Consider the following 14,030-nt stretch of genomic DNA (forward strand, 5'->3'; position numbering starts at 1 on the left):
AATATGCACAAAAACTCCCATAAATTGAATATTCAGAGGGTTCATTTCATTTTTGGTGTTTCTTAATTGTTTTACATATAACAGCATTGCTATTGTTGCTGTTGTTTCGTTTGTAATTTGTTGGTTTCCGTGCCCTGTCTTGCAATTTGACAAAAAATTTGCTAGTTTCGCTTTTTTTTTTTTGCTTTATTTTGTATTTTATAATTTCCTAGTTGTTTTTGTTGTTGATGATATTTCTTTTTTGCTGGCAATGGATTACATGAACTGAATGCGGCGGCAGAATGAAACGCTCTATCCCAATATTGATGATAAAGCTACAAAACAGTAGAGGAAGATTCAATGTCTAGCATCGGAGTGGAATAGGACAACTAACTGCTGCTCTGAGCTCAGCTTGTCACAACGCACTTCACTTAAACATTAACAGAGTTGGAAGAGTGTTGCTTCTGTTGGGTGTTGGTGTTGGTATTGGGATTGTCAATTGAAAATTAGAGGCGTGTGTTGCAAGTAGTGTATGTATGTGTGTGTGTGTGTGTCTGGGTATGGGTGTGGAGTGGGGTGGGGGGGGGTTAGGAAATGTGTTTTTAAATGTGATTTTCATGTTGTTGTTGTTGTTGTTGATTCCATTATAACTGCTGCTACTTCCGTTTAGAATTGGCTGCATGTCGCTGCTGTTGCCATCGATGCTGTTCACTGCGTGGTATGCGGCTGCATAACTAGATGGTACTGTTGATTCTGCGGCGGATGCTGTGGCGTCGCCCCCGGGAAGTAGGGATTGGGTATGATGTTTGGATGCACACACATGAACTGGTATGCCTGCGGCTGTGTTTGGGGTGTGAATGCAGCGGGCTGTGGTCCCCCGCCTGCAGGGGAAGGCTGTGGTGGCGGATGGAACGCTTGATGCGGCTGCCCGGGCGATGGTGTCGTCGATGGCGGCGTCTGTGCCAAGAACTGCAATTGCTGTGTCTGATCCGAATACACGCGCATTGGCATCGGCGCATAGGCCGGCGACTGGAAATGCTGTGGATGCGGTGTGTGTGGATATTGTATAAACTGTTGTATGGGCGTTGTGGCCATCAATGGCGGCCCAGTGGCCGCTGAAGCGGACACATGTACTTGTGATGATCCCATGGGAGCTAAGAAACGCACACAAACAAACAAATAAACAATCAGCTGTTGAGTTTTGATTTTGATTTGCATTTTGGGACTTACCATAGCTGCGGCGCATACGCGGCGCTTGTCCGCCGGGATGAGTGGGTGCCTGGAATGCATGCGGCTGTGGCATCATGTAGATCGGCTGATTGGCCGCCGGCATATGCGCACCCGTTGTGGTGTATATGCCCGGAAGGGGCACTGGAGTTTGCGGCGTATGTGGCCGCGATGGATTCGGCGTGCTGGGACCACGTGGCGTGAACGGCTTGGCCGATGGATTCAGCACATGTTTCTTCACCACAGGCGTGGTACCAGTGGTGCCAGCTGTGGTTGTTGTCGTAGTGCTGCTGCCAGTTGCAGCACTTGTGGCAGTGGCCGCCGGCGTAGTCTTTTCTGTGCTGGCGGCGGCAGCGACAGCAGCAGCGCCAGTTGTAACCGTTGTGGGTGTGCTGGCTATGCCAGTGGGTGTGGTGCTGCTGCTGATGACGCTGCCTGTTGCTGGCGTTGCATCCGGCTTGACTGTGGAGGCCACTGCAACTGGCGGCGGTGGCTGATCCAGAATGACCGGTGAGCTAATTACCACAGGCGAAGTCTGTGGCTGTTGCACGCCAGGAGCTGTGGGCGTCATCACATGGTAAATTGGCTGTGGCGCCTGCGCTGACACTTCCGGCACCATCTGTGGTGGCGGCGGCTGCTGCTGCGGTATCGGCGCTTGTTGCTGATGCGTTACCTGCGCCTGTTGCTGATGCTTGGGGACATGCTGATGCGCATTGTCCACCACAACCATTTGCGGCGGAAGCTGCTGCGGCTGATGCTGCTGCTGATGTGGCAGCTGTTGTTGCTGCTGCTGTGGTAGCTGTTGCTGCTGTGTTGGTGGCTGCGCCTTTGGCTGTATGTGCTGCACATGTTGTTGCTGCTGCTGTAGCTGCGGCGATGGCTGCTGTTGCTGCTGCTGCTGAGGCACATAATGTTGCTGTGTTGGCGGCGGCGGCTGATGATGATGTGCTGGTGGCACCTGATGCTGCATGGCCACCAGTTGCGGCGGCGGCGCTTGTTGCTGCTGCTGCTGTGTTGGTGGCTGTTGGTGCTGCTGTGGTTGCTGCTGCTGCTGTTGCTGCGGTGGCGATGAAGACTGTTGCAAGCCGCCACGCTGCATGTGATGTGGCTGCTGCTGTGGCGGCGCCTGTTGCTGTTGTTGTTGCTGCTGCGGCGGCGAAGTATTGCTGCCCGCCAACTGAAAGTCTAAGCCAAACTGACGCAAATCCTGCAGCTGATTGTCACGTGGGCGCAACTGACGTTGCTGCTGCGGTTGACTTTGATGTTGCTGCTGTGGTGGTGGCTGTTGCTGCTGCTGTTGTGGTGGCTGTTGCTGGTGCTGTGGCTGTTGCTGATGTTGTGGCTGCTGCTGCTGTCCGCCCGTTTGCAAAGGCGGTGAATTGCTGTTGTGACCGCCATGTGAATGCGCGTGCATGGGTTTGCCCATCGACTGTGAATCGCCGCCATAATTTAGCGAAGAATTGCTCTGCGAGCCCGAATACTGACGCATCTGGCGCTGCGGCAAAGGCTTGCCCGCATTGGAGTTGGCATCGTTGCCGTTTAGCTTGGAGGTACCACCCAAATGGCCCTGCTGACGATAGCCCGAAGAACTGCAAAGTAATAACAATAATAATATAAATGCGCATAAAATATAAATTTAGGACCTACCCATGCATCAGCTGCGAGTTGGGCTGGTAGGAGTATTGATTCTGCATGCCCATCGAGGACTGATAGCCACCACTGCCCTTGCCAGCACCATTGTTGGCATTATTTGGCTGCGGCACATTTGACGAGTTGCCAGCGCCGACGCCCACGCTGTTCGGATTTCGGTTGTCGCGCATTATTTTGCCAGCAGGTGGCACCGTCTTGCGTTTTATCATGGGCCCACCGTTGTTGCCGTATTTGTTATCGGCGACGGGACCGGCGCCCGGTGCGGACATGTTGGTGTTCTTCAAGCTGCCGGCAAGCAAGAGCACCGCAGCAGATTGTGGTGCACCACCACCACCACCTTGCTGTCCCTGGCCCATCATAATTGAATCTCGATTATCGCGCGAGGATTGCGACGATAAGCCCGGATGACTTGATGGCGGCCCATTGTTATTGTTGTTGCGCGGCTGTTTGGTTATGTAGCGATCGCTGCTCATTGTCTCACGCAACTGATAGTCGCCGCCACCGTTGCCACGTGGTTTATTGCCACGATCACGATCGCGGTCGCGCTCCCTCTCACGCTCTCGCTCCCGTTCGCGCTCACGCTCCTCGCGCTCTCGTTCGCGATCTCTATCGCGCTCACGCTCGCGATCTCTTTCCATATCTTGCTCTGGCGTTGGGCGCTCCACAGCCGCAAAGAGCGACTCCTCATCGCCATTCTCCAGATCCAAACGCTCGCGGCATGTGGGATTGTTCTCAATTTCGGCAGCAAGTTTCTCGGCTTTGGCCTCGGCCTCCTTATATTCTAGCGAGTCGCCCTTATCCAGGGCCACTGTGTACGACGACAACGAGTCATCGAATGTGGAGGTGACGCCAAACACATTCTCATTCTTGCGGAACATTTCGTTGGCATCCCAGCCATTGGCAGCGCCATCTAGCTCAATATCAATGTCGCCATTGGCGCCAGCGTCCCAAGGCTCCAGCTCTTTTTCATCAAACCGCGAGCCTACAAAAATCGAAATACATATAATTAGAAATTGTAATTAAATTTAAGCCAACTGAACTGCTAGCGCTTACCATTGCACTTGTCGGATATGGCGCCATCAGTCTGAAAGGCTCCAACAGTGGCGTAATTTGAATCAAAGTCCTTGGCCATGATGGTGACCACAGTGTCCGCCGGGAATATGATGTGTTTGGGCACTGTCTTGGCCTCGTCGGGCTGATTTTTGGCCTTGATGCACGCCGGCAACTCCAGCGCGATATCAAAATTGCCCGAGAATGTGCGAAATACGCCCTCGTATACGTTGCCCGAACGGAGACGGACTTCCACAACGCTGCCAACGAGTGACGTTGCCGAGTGCATAAAATAGGTGTTGTTATAGACGCCCTGCGCCAACGTGCGTCCTACTCCAGCGGCACCACTATTAGCGCCAGCACTACCCAGGCCGCCCTTGTTGTTTGATGGCCGCAGACTGTTGTTGTCGTTCGAGTTGTACCTGTACCAAACGTAAAGAGACAGAGAGCGAAAGAGTGTGAGTGAGTGAGAGTGCGACAACGTAGCAGCAATTAGTGTAAGCAGCCAGGCCAGCCAGCATGCAAAAGTGACTGATAGATAGTTAGAACAAAGCAAAAACCAAAAGCCAAACATGCGAAGCAATCGAACCCGAACGGAAAGCAGCGGCAACGGCAACGGCGGCTCAGGGTCGAAACACAACGCCCTGTGCACTCACTGGCTGCGATATCGATTCGCTGTAGCTTTTCTTCCCCCCTGGCGACGACCTACCACGCCCTAACCTCAATAGAGCGCCATATATATGCATGTGTATATGTGTGGGTGCGCTTTTTTAGTTCAGTCCAGTGAACTCGTTTTATTTGGCAATATTATATTATATTTTGTGCATTTCGTCGTCGTCGGCGGGTCAATATTTTTTAATGCTTACTTCTTATTTATTTATTTATGGCTTGAAATAACGATGAGCTTGCCACAAATATTGTAAACAAATACACAAACCAACTTATATATGCGCATTTATGCATTTGTTTTCAATAATATCGATTAAGCACACAAACAAACAGACGCAAACGTATTACCTTGAAACCAACTTGAAATAAATTCGTACTTTTTCCTGGTATTTTGTATGAAAGCCAAGATGTATGCACATGCATGTAAATTCATACATGTGTGAGTGTGCATGTGTGTGTGCCTATTAGAACCAGTTCATTTGCAATGGGCTGGCAACTGTTTTCTTTGGACTTTGTGCTTTTTGGGGTGAATTGGTTGCGTGCAACGCACAGGATCGACGACCGTGAAATGCTTAAGGTCTGAAACGAACGCACAATGAACTCCAAGCACGCACAGAACAACAACAACAACAACAACTGGAGCTGGATAATGTCTGTGAGTGTGTGTGTGTTTGGAAAAGGCGGGGCAGGAGGGAAAAACTTTGTTTTCTTGTTGTTGCTGATTCACGATGCATGCACACTGCGCACATTTTCGTCAATGAAAACAAATAATTGATTGCGTTGCAAGTGAATCATGCGTATGTATATGTAAGCGAGAGGCGCTCATTGATAAGAAAATGGGGTCTGAGAGAATTGGGAAGTGCATGTAAATAAGAACACATGTACATAATATGTAAATAGCCGGGTTAAATGGGCTAATGAGCTAAACAAAAACAATTGTCAATGCACATGTAAATATAGCACAAACTTTTACAAACTGCAGACAATTATTTCTTAGATTTATCAGCATTGCATTGATATTGATGTTTACACTGAGCATCTCTTTATCTAATGCTAATAAATAAAAGATTTAAACACAAACATGATTTTATTTATAAATAATTTCCATATGCCAACAGCAGTTATGTATTGTATATTGGAGATATTTGTATGTGTGGCATCAACTAAGGGCGCTTGTGTTTGTTTGCCTGTCTGTCTGTCTGTGCATAGGCAATATCGAATAAATAGTGAGAGACTAGTGAGTGGCATAGGCGGCGGAGAAGAGCAATGTGGATATATGCCCAAACGTTTGGTTGGTTGGTCGGTCAGCAAATTGTAAAGTGACCCAAATTTCTGTACGCCCAGCGGGAGGCGAAGTGTGCCAAGGCAGCGTAGACTGCCGACTGCGACTGCGGGCAGCAGCCGTCGTACGTCATACGGCAGCGGCGAACTGCAAAATGCTGACAATGCAAGAAAAATGCATACGAAAAATAAAAAATCAACTAAAGAGGCAAGCGCAACAAAGAAGAAGAACAAAATACGATACGTGCGCAAGAGCGCGCTCAGCCACAGTGGGCTGAAATCAAATGAAAAACCAGTATCAGTGCAAAAACACAAATATTTATGGTGCCACTGTGCGCAAGCACTCACACACACGCATGCATATTTCTATATAAATATTGTATGCGGATGTATGCACATATGCATGAATGTGGGAGAGACCAGTCAAGTTTCAATTGAAAATTTAAAAAGGGCTACAGTGCGAGAGGGGGCTGCTGTTATCGTCCGTTTAGGGGCAGAGGCCCGGCAATTGGATGCCTTTTAACAAATTATTTATTGCGCTTTTTGTCGTTTTCATTGCTGCGCGCATCGTGAAAGGGAAATGTAAACAAAGCACGAAATATGAAAAAAAATAAATAAATATGTATATAGTCAAACATATACATACATATATCGACAGACCTAACACTATCAAACACACACACACTCATTTACACAAAGCCAAACGCAGAGGCACAAGTGGCAGGCAGATTATATAAGTAATTGCAATTTGCCCTGATTGTGTCTGCGGCGGCGGCGGCGGCAGCAGCCCCGGTTCGCCACTACTTCTAATTCAATTTCCATATTAAATAGAATATGCAGTTATAGTGAAAAATCACAACAAGCAAAACGCACACTCACAAATAAAAACTAACGATCCGCGCGCTTTCACCTTTCACGACAACAGTGGAGACCTGGAGCAATATTTTACGTATTTTTCTTTGCACACACAAACACAGACACACAGACACACACACACATGCACTTGGCTTATGTTTTTCTTTGTGCGTTCGTCTTTGCACTTGCTTCGAGCTTTTTAAAAAAAATAAAAATTGCAACAGCAGAAAGTGCCTGCCTGCATCTTCTTCTTACCTTGAGATGCCGCCGCTGGCTCCACCGCCGCCGCCGCCACCACCACTAGGTCGAGTTTTCCGCTTGCTATTGTTGTTCATAATAGAAGAAGTTTGGGGCAGCAGGCGAATTTCCAATTGCCAATTGCCAGCACCAAAAGTCGATGAACGTTGAGCGCGACGAGCTTTCAGTTGCACTTATTTTCTGATTTCAATTTTATTTATAATGCGTGTATCTGTATCTTCGGTTCCGTTTACGTTTTTGCTGTTGCTGTTTCGGTCTATCGGCCTCTTTTGCCTCTTTACTTCGCTGCGCTGCTATGCGCTATGCTCCTCTCTCTCTCCTCTTCTCGTCGTGCTGGCTGTATCTGGCGACTTGGCGCTTGGCGACGTCACGATATACAACGTTAATAGGGGGAAACCGGGAGAGCACCGGGGTATGTTATCGACAATATGCTCGCCTATTGCAGGAGTTGTCGCCCGATCTTGTTGGCTGCCTTTCCCGGGGCCAACATTCAACAACTTTTCTTAGCAACAGTAAACAAAACGATGATGACGACGACAACCACAATTACGACCGTACGACTTTGTTTTTACAAAAACACTAATGGCGGTCTGGCGTTAATTTTTCTAAATATTCACGCACTCTTTTTTTGTTTGGGGTTAGCCTTTCGTGCTTTGTGGCTGCTGCTAGTCGTTTTCTGCTTTTTGCCTCCACCTTCTTCTTCTCCTTCTTCTGCCTTTGCTCTTTTTCACTCGCTGCTCGAATATTGCAAAGTTTTGCTTTTGCTTTCATTCAATTTGCTGCTCTCGTCTACTAATTCCGCAATTTCACACTGGCTAGCTTTTTTCGGTAAAAAGCAATAGCTTCAGTCGTTTATCGCGTCAGATAAATTTATATATATATACTTTTGTTCCTAATTATATTTTTATTCGCTGCGATAAAACGAGCAAGGTTGCACAAAAGTAAGTTAGCTGAACTGTAAAATAGGGTTGTAGAGTTGCAAAATCATCGAGCCGCGTCGATAGTATCGGCGTTTCACAGAGTCTGCTCAAGTACCGATATTTCGATTAATGAAGATTAGTTCGCGCCCAAGCAAATTCAAAATTGAATGTGCTCTAAGGCTGTCATTTAGCTAATGAAATTATGCTATCTTAAATTTTATTAAAGCTAGTTATTAAATACTGCAACATTATCTAAGCAAATGGCATTGTACTCGCATGATGTTGTATTTAACAGATAAGAGCGAGAGGAATGCACACACACACCATGTCATTAACATCGATACACATTTAAATCTAATTATGTACATACATTTCAATTCAACATCTATCTTATTTTATTTATAAACGTTATATCAATAATGAATAATCTCTGATGAAATCAAAAATATTTTTATTATAAAAAGAAAAATACTAGACCTTATTTGTAAAGCATGTTCGAAGCCATACAAATATATTTATAAGTAGTGCTGCAAAGTGCTATAAAATGTAAGCATTTTTCATCCAGACTAACGTTTACCAGCTCTGTTAGGTATTTAAATTCTAGGTAACGGCTTTTCGAACGATTTGTTGAGGTAGGACTGAGTCACACAGTACTATTTCTTTTCATTGTATGTTGGTTTTATGTTCTTTTTTACAACGTGATGCGCGTGTATCCAAGCAAACTCATTGAAAATTACAGCATCCGGAAAGATGATTAACTGTAGTTATTATCTGACTTTATTAATTTAAAGGCCAATAAAGTGCCAAGACGTAAATCGTGACTAGTGTGTCTTTTGTAACTGCTGGCGAATTAGGTAACCTTATTATACTGCTAATCTAAATTATAAGAGACTGGTACTTGGCAACGCTAAATGATTACCACTTGCATGATCTTGATGCATACACAACTCAATTAATCTAAATTCAAACCTAAATATTGATATATCACTTAACGGTTTACGTTTTTGGACATCTGATTGACCGAAAACGGAAAAATACTTGGCCTCTGGCTAAACAATATGTAAATAAGATCTCTTATCATACATAGATCCCAGTCTACTGTTATGTTTGTATTGTCTGTTTCGCACAACGTTCAGCAACATTTCCATAGTTCTATATGTTTGCACGCCCGCCAACCTGCCGAATGCGCGCTAAGTGTCTTATTGTGAGTGCTCTGGGATTAAGAGTGACAACAGATATATATGTACATATTCACAAAGATTTTGTCGCCGTTTTCTTGACTTTTTTCATTCTTCTTGTTTATCAGAAAAATTTGCCAGGCCCACTTATTTATCGCCCCAAAATTATCTCATTCGGCAGTTTTCATTAGATTGCGAAGCGATGCACTTGAACGAGGCGCGTGGATAAGAGTCCTTTTAAATAGATATTTTAAAAACTAATTCTACGAAGGATAACAAAATGACAAATGAAAAAAATTTATCCTTTGGGGGTACGTGTCGAAAATAGTTGTTAAAAAGTTCTATGAGTGCTTTGCTTGAATTGTTTTTTGTGAAAAAGTTTAACTGAACTATGACTAAAATACAGAAAATTTAAGTCTTATTTTTAGTCTGCATAAGCTAAGTCGAGCGTTAATCTTAAAAATAAATCTATTATGTGCATAGTTTGCTTTATAATTCAATTAATGATCAGCTGACAACAGTTCAGACATGTACGAGGGTGGTTAGAAAATAACTCAGCTGTGAGCTTAATAATAGTGAATAATTAATAGCTTCTATCGCAGACCTCGCAAGTGTTTCCTATAAAACTAATGAATGAGTTTCCATAAAACTAAAACACGTTAAATCATTGCTTTAATTGCTTAATTTCGGAAAAGTACAAAAAGCTGACAGCATTAGCTTAATAAATTGTTTGTTGCAAATATTTTTGTTAAATTTTAACAAATAACTTACAAATAAAAAATGAAACACATAAAACAAAATGATAACACAAACAAAGCAAATTTATTGTAATTGACATAATTAAATCAAGCTGATGTAAGGTCAGCACATATTAAAAATATTAATAGAGCAGGTTTTACGAATACGATAACAACATGCAAATTATAAAGTTAGTGGAATTTTTGGCGAGCAATTATTAACGCCACATAACAGTGACGCATTGATAAGTATTTATGTGCATAAATAATTACAATTATTAGCGCCCTATTTATGGAGAATCTCAGGTGTTACGAGTAATAGCAAAGAAGTGTTAAACTCTAAGACAAATATTAGTTTGGATTGGAGCAGGTTGTAACTATGGATGACTAATTGCTAGACAAAATGTGCGTAGAATATAATGAATTGAAAAGTTGAAGGCAAATATTGTCAATTGTCGTACCTGACAAGTTAACAAGTTAGACTTTCAATACATTAAGCAAACAGTCTGAAGAGGAAGTGATATTAAAACAGGTTTTCAAGTAGCACTTCTCTCTCACTATTCCCGTAATGAGTTTGTAAACTCCCGTGGGCTATAGATCGCTCGATCCGGCGATTTATCACATGTGCTATGCATGGCACTGAGCTTTACAAAACTTAATTGCGAATTCACACAATGAAATTTGTTTATAATCGAGCCGAGTTGAGTCGAACTTCGGCTTCGGTTTTTCGGTAGCGTTGTGAAGATTTTTATATTTTAGCAAACCGGACAGCTTGTTAAACAAAACAAAAAAGTTCCCCGCTACAAAAACAAATATAGGTTTTAGGTACTGCTGTTAAAAGCGTTTACAGTTGGCAAAAATCTAAAACTCAGTACAAAATGCGTTGGCTGTGGAAGCGGACGTTGGGCTTAAGCCAATCGAGCAAAAGGCGTAATAAACCCGCCGGAACTGCAGAGCAATGCCAACTGCCCACAATATACGATCGTAGGAGCTAACAACCTTAGCAACTATATGCTAACTAATTTGGTTTGTTTCATTTACTTGCAGCTGGCTGCGATGAGAAGAACAAGTATACGTATAAAAATGGCGAAGACTTCTACGATCAGTCGCATGCCATGGATATGGATATTCACAGCAGATATACTGCACCCAAACGGGCAAATTGGCTGCTACGTCGCATCTATATTCTCAGCTGGATACGCAAATATGATCGCGGACAGGCGTTTGCCGATCTAATCGCAGGCATTACCTTGGGCCTAACTATTATACCTCAGAGCATTGCGTATGCTTCGCTGGCGGGCATTCCCTCGGAGTATGGTCTGTACTCTGCGTTTATGGGCTCCATGATCTATGTGTTCTTCGGCACCATACCGCAGGTGTCCATTGGACCTACTAGTCTTATGGCTATAATGACGCTACAATATTGTTCAGACAAACCGGTGCAGGTGGTGGTGGTGCTGGCCTTTATAGCTGGTTTGGTGGAGCTGCTTATGGGCATCTTTCAGCTCGGGTTTATAGTCAACTTTATACCTGATCCAGTGACGAAGGCTTTTACCACAGGCACAGCTTTTATTGTGATTATAGCGCAGGCTCCAAATCTGCTGGGAGTTAAGCTTAAAAAGTTGCCAATAGCTGAATTCTTTAGCAACATACATGCTACAGATGCCGCCCTAGGCATTACCTGCATTTGTTTGCTGTTGCTTTTGAGAGTAAGTTCACTTAATTATTTAAAAATCTTACGCCAGCTACAACTTTTGCTTTTAGCTGCTCGCACAAGTAAAATTAGGCCGCAATCTGGGTTTGAAGAAGTTGCTCTGGTATGTTAGCATTTCACGCAATGCTTTGATTGTCTTCACCAGCGGTCTAATGATTTACATTTGGGTGCACAAGACCTCATTGGAGACTGTGCCCTTTGTGCTGTCCTCCAAAGTGGCCTCAGCCATGCCTACTATACAATTGCCGCCCTTTTCATTTGTTGCTTCAAATCGCACCTATGAATTTATTGATATACTGCAAGAGCTACACAGCGGTGTTATTGTAGTGCCTATTGTTGCCGTGCTGGCAAATGTAGCCATAGCCAAGGCTTTTGGTGCGTATGCTGAATATTAAGTATACGCATGCGTTTATTAACTTTGCTTTGCTTACAGTTAAGGATGGACGTCTGGATGCTTCGCAGGAAATGCTGACGCTGGGCCTGTGCAATCTGGCTGGTTCCTTTGTCAGTGCCATGCCCACTTGTGGCGCCTTTACGCGCTCGGCCGTCAGTAATGCTTCAGGTGTGCGCACACCCATGGCTGGCATTTATACGGGCTTAATAGTGCTCTCAGCGCTGTCCATATTAACGCCCTACTTTCAATACATACCCAAGGCTTCGCTGGCTGCTGTGCTAATAGCTGCTGTAGTCTTTATGGTGCGTATAATATTTGTTTACAAATAGTTTGCCGTTCAACTTTTTCTTGCAACAGATTGAAGTGAAGCCTGTTTTGGAGCTTTGGCGTTCTAGCAAAAAGGATTTCTTTAGCTGGGTGGGCACGCTTATCATATGTCTAACGCTGGGTGTTGAGTTGGGTCTGCTCTTTGGCATACTTGTAAGCCTGGTTAATGTTTTGCTGCGTCTGGGCAATCCTCATGTTGACGTCGCGCTTAAGCAGGTGCGTATACTTAATATTGCAAGTGTGCTCTATCTAATGTTCAAAAGCTTTTGCAGTGCGACACCGAGTATTATATACACATTAAACCAAACACGGATATCTTCTATACGGGCGTGGATACTTTACGCTCCGAGATACGCGGCGCCTGCGCTTTGTATCGCTTTGATTTCCCTCTTGTTGTCGACTGCGCGCGTTTCACACAGTTTGATGCAACGTTCATAGAAATGCTGCTAGCTGTGGCCAACGAGCTGGAAGAGCAGAATGTTGCATTAATTCTGCATCGCATGAGCCTCAAACAGCAGCAGCTGCTGCCTGTTCATAACAACATACGCTACTGCAACGAGGATCAGCTGATTCTGACGCTGCCGTCGGCACCTGCACTGACCGCCAAGCAGTAGACAAATTAATACAGTATTAGCCAAATACATAGTATAAGCAGTAGCTTGACTAATTGCAGTTACAGTTTAAATTACCTGCAATAAACGTCACGTCCGACAACAGTCAGTGTTGGCGTCTGTGGCGTCAGACGGTTGTTCCGCTCTTATCTTTTGTAGCTCGCGTGCGCTGCTGGCAATGTCACTGTTATATGGCGATCTAGATATACCTATTTGTATATATATGTATAGAAGCAGCTGCTTTAGTTAGGTGTTTATCACAGCAAGTAGCATTGTAAAAACCTAATTACGTTTTATTATTTTAATTTTACAATGTACATTTTCTATTTAAATATACAAATGTAAATATTTGCGCATGTTTCTTTCGCTCGGACGTCAAAATGATTAAAGTTTTATCAGAAATCATAAAAATAGTAGCCAAATATTTAAACAAGTCTTTAGCCTGAGCTACTCAAGTGCACTAAAAAGTTTTAGTCGGCATACATTGTTTTTTCTTAAGCGCAGCGGCAGCGCTGCCTAAGCTCAGCCGAAAATAAAGAGAGAGTGCTTACGACGAGCGTAGGCGTAGCTTTGATTTTACACTCTTTCGCTCAGTCAATGCACAGCTGACTTTAGAATCTGACGAAGAGCGTAGCCGTTGCTTTTACTCTCTCTCTCTCTATCTCTCTCGCTTAATGCACAGCTGTTTTTACAGCCTTTTTATTCTAAAGCATTTGTCCCCAAGTAAAATCTGAACTGCAATCACAATTATTTATCATTTTAAATTGTTGTTTAATTATTATTTGTTTTGTTTTTGTTTGGTATTTTTGTTTTTTTTTTCGCATTTTCATTTGTTTATGCCATAAAGAAATCATAATTGATAGAAAAAGTATAATAATACCGTATAACAATTTTAGTTGTCGTAGAGTTATCATTGCAAATATTATACCATTGTGTTTAACGGTTTCATATATTGTTCTTGTTGTTGCTGTACTGTTTCTGTGTCTTTGTTGTTTAAATAAATTGTGTACATACACATAATATGTTTTTATTTTGTGGCGTGTTTAGCATAGAAGTCGACATGCGCATTATCCTTAGACCACCTTGAAGTGGCCGCAAGGATATATGTGGCTTCGGCTAGCCGAAGTAACAGTCTTGTTCTTTACTGTGTATAACTGATCTGTTTGTTTGTTAATCTGAG

At 43.9% G+C, this 14,030-nt stretch overlaps 2 protein-coding genes and 1 long non-coding RNA gene across 5 annotated transcripts; 1 reads left to right on the forward strand and 2 right to left on the reverse strand.

Moving 5' to 3' along the window:
• Positions 1-636: 636 nt before the first annotated feature.
• On the reverse strand, positions 637-7,875 carry LOC108603893 (ataxin-2 homolog). The gene is made up of 5 exons (XM_017993067.1): positions 6,967-7,875; positions 3,910-4,328; positions 2,854-3,838; positions 1,210-2,795; positions 637-1,133 (listed from the first exon to the last, which is right to left on the reverse strand). The coding sequence occupies exons 1-5, from the start codon at positions 7,044-7,046 to the stop codon at positions 688-690; spliced, it is 3,516 nt and encodes a 1,171-aa protein (XP_017848556.1). The 5' UTR covers positions 7,047-7,875; the 3' UTR covers positions 637-687.
• A 1,348-nt stretch (positions 7,876-9,223) lies between these two features.
• Positions 9,224-12,935, forward strand: LOC108604398 (sodium-independent sulfate anion transporter). Of its 3 annotated transcripts, none has more exons than XM_017993856.1 (6): positions 9,224-9,378; positions 10,852-11,513; positions 11,569-11,893; positions 11,952-12,214; positions 12,270-12,455; positions 12,503-12,935. In XM_017993856.1, the coding sequence occupies exons 1-6, from the start codon at positions 9,348-9,350 to the stop codon at positions 12,851-12,853; spliced, it is 1,818 nt and encodes a 605-aa protein (XP_017849345.1). In that variant the 5' UTR covers positions 9,224-9,347; the 3' UTR covers positions 12,854-12,935. The 3 variants fall into 3 exon arrangements, with proteins under 3 accessions (XP_017849345.1, XP_017849346.1, XP_017849347.1); XM_017993857.1 differs by having other exon boundaries at positions 9,226-9,378; positions 12,512-12,935; XM_017993858.1 differs by lacking the exon at positions 9,224-9,378 and adding an exon at positions 10,695-10,788.
• LOC108604399 lies at positions 12,658-13,015 on the reverse strand. The gene is made up of 3 exons (XR_001915347.1): positions 12,929-13,015; positions 12,786-12,830; positions 12,658-12,703 (listed from the first exon to the last, which is right to left on the reverse strand). It is a non-coding gene; the product is annotated as an uncharacterized LOC108604399 (long non-coding RNA).
• Between the last annotated feature and the right edge of the window lie 1,015 nt (positions 13,016-14,030).

Source organism: Drosophila busckii, chromosome 3R, assembly GCF_011750605.1.
Source record: "Drosophila busckii strain San Diego stock center, stock number 13000-0081.31 chromosome 3R, ASM1175060v1, whole genome shotgun sequence".
Taxonomy (NCBI): Eukaryota; Metazoa; Arthropoda; class Insecta; order Diptera; family Drosophilidae; genus Drosophila; species Drosophila busckii.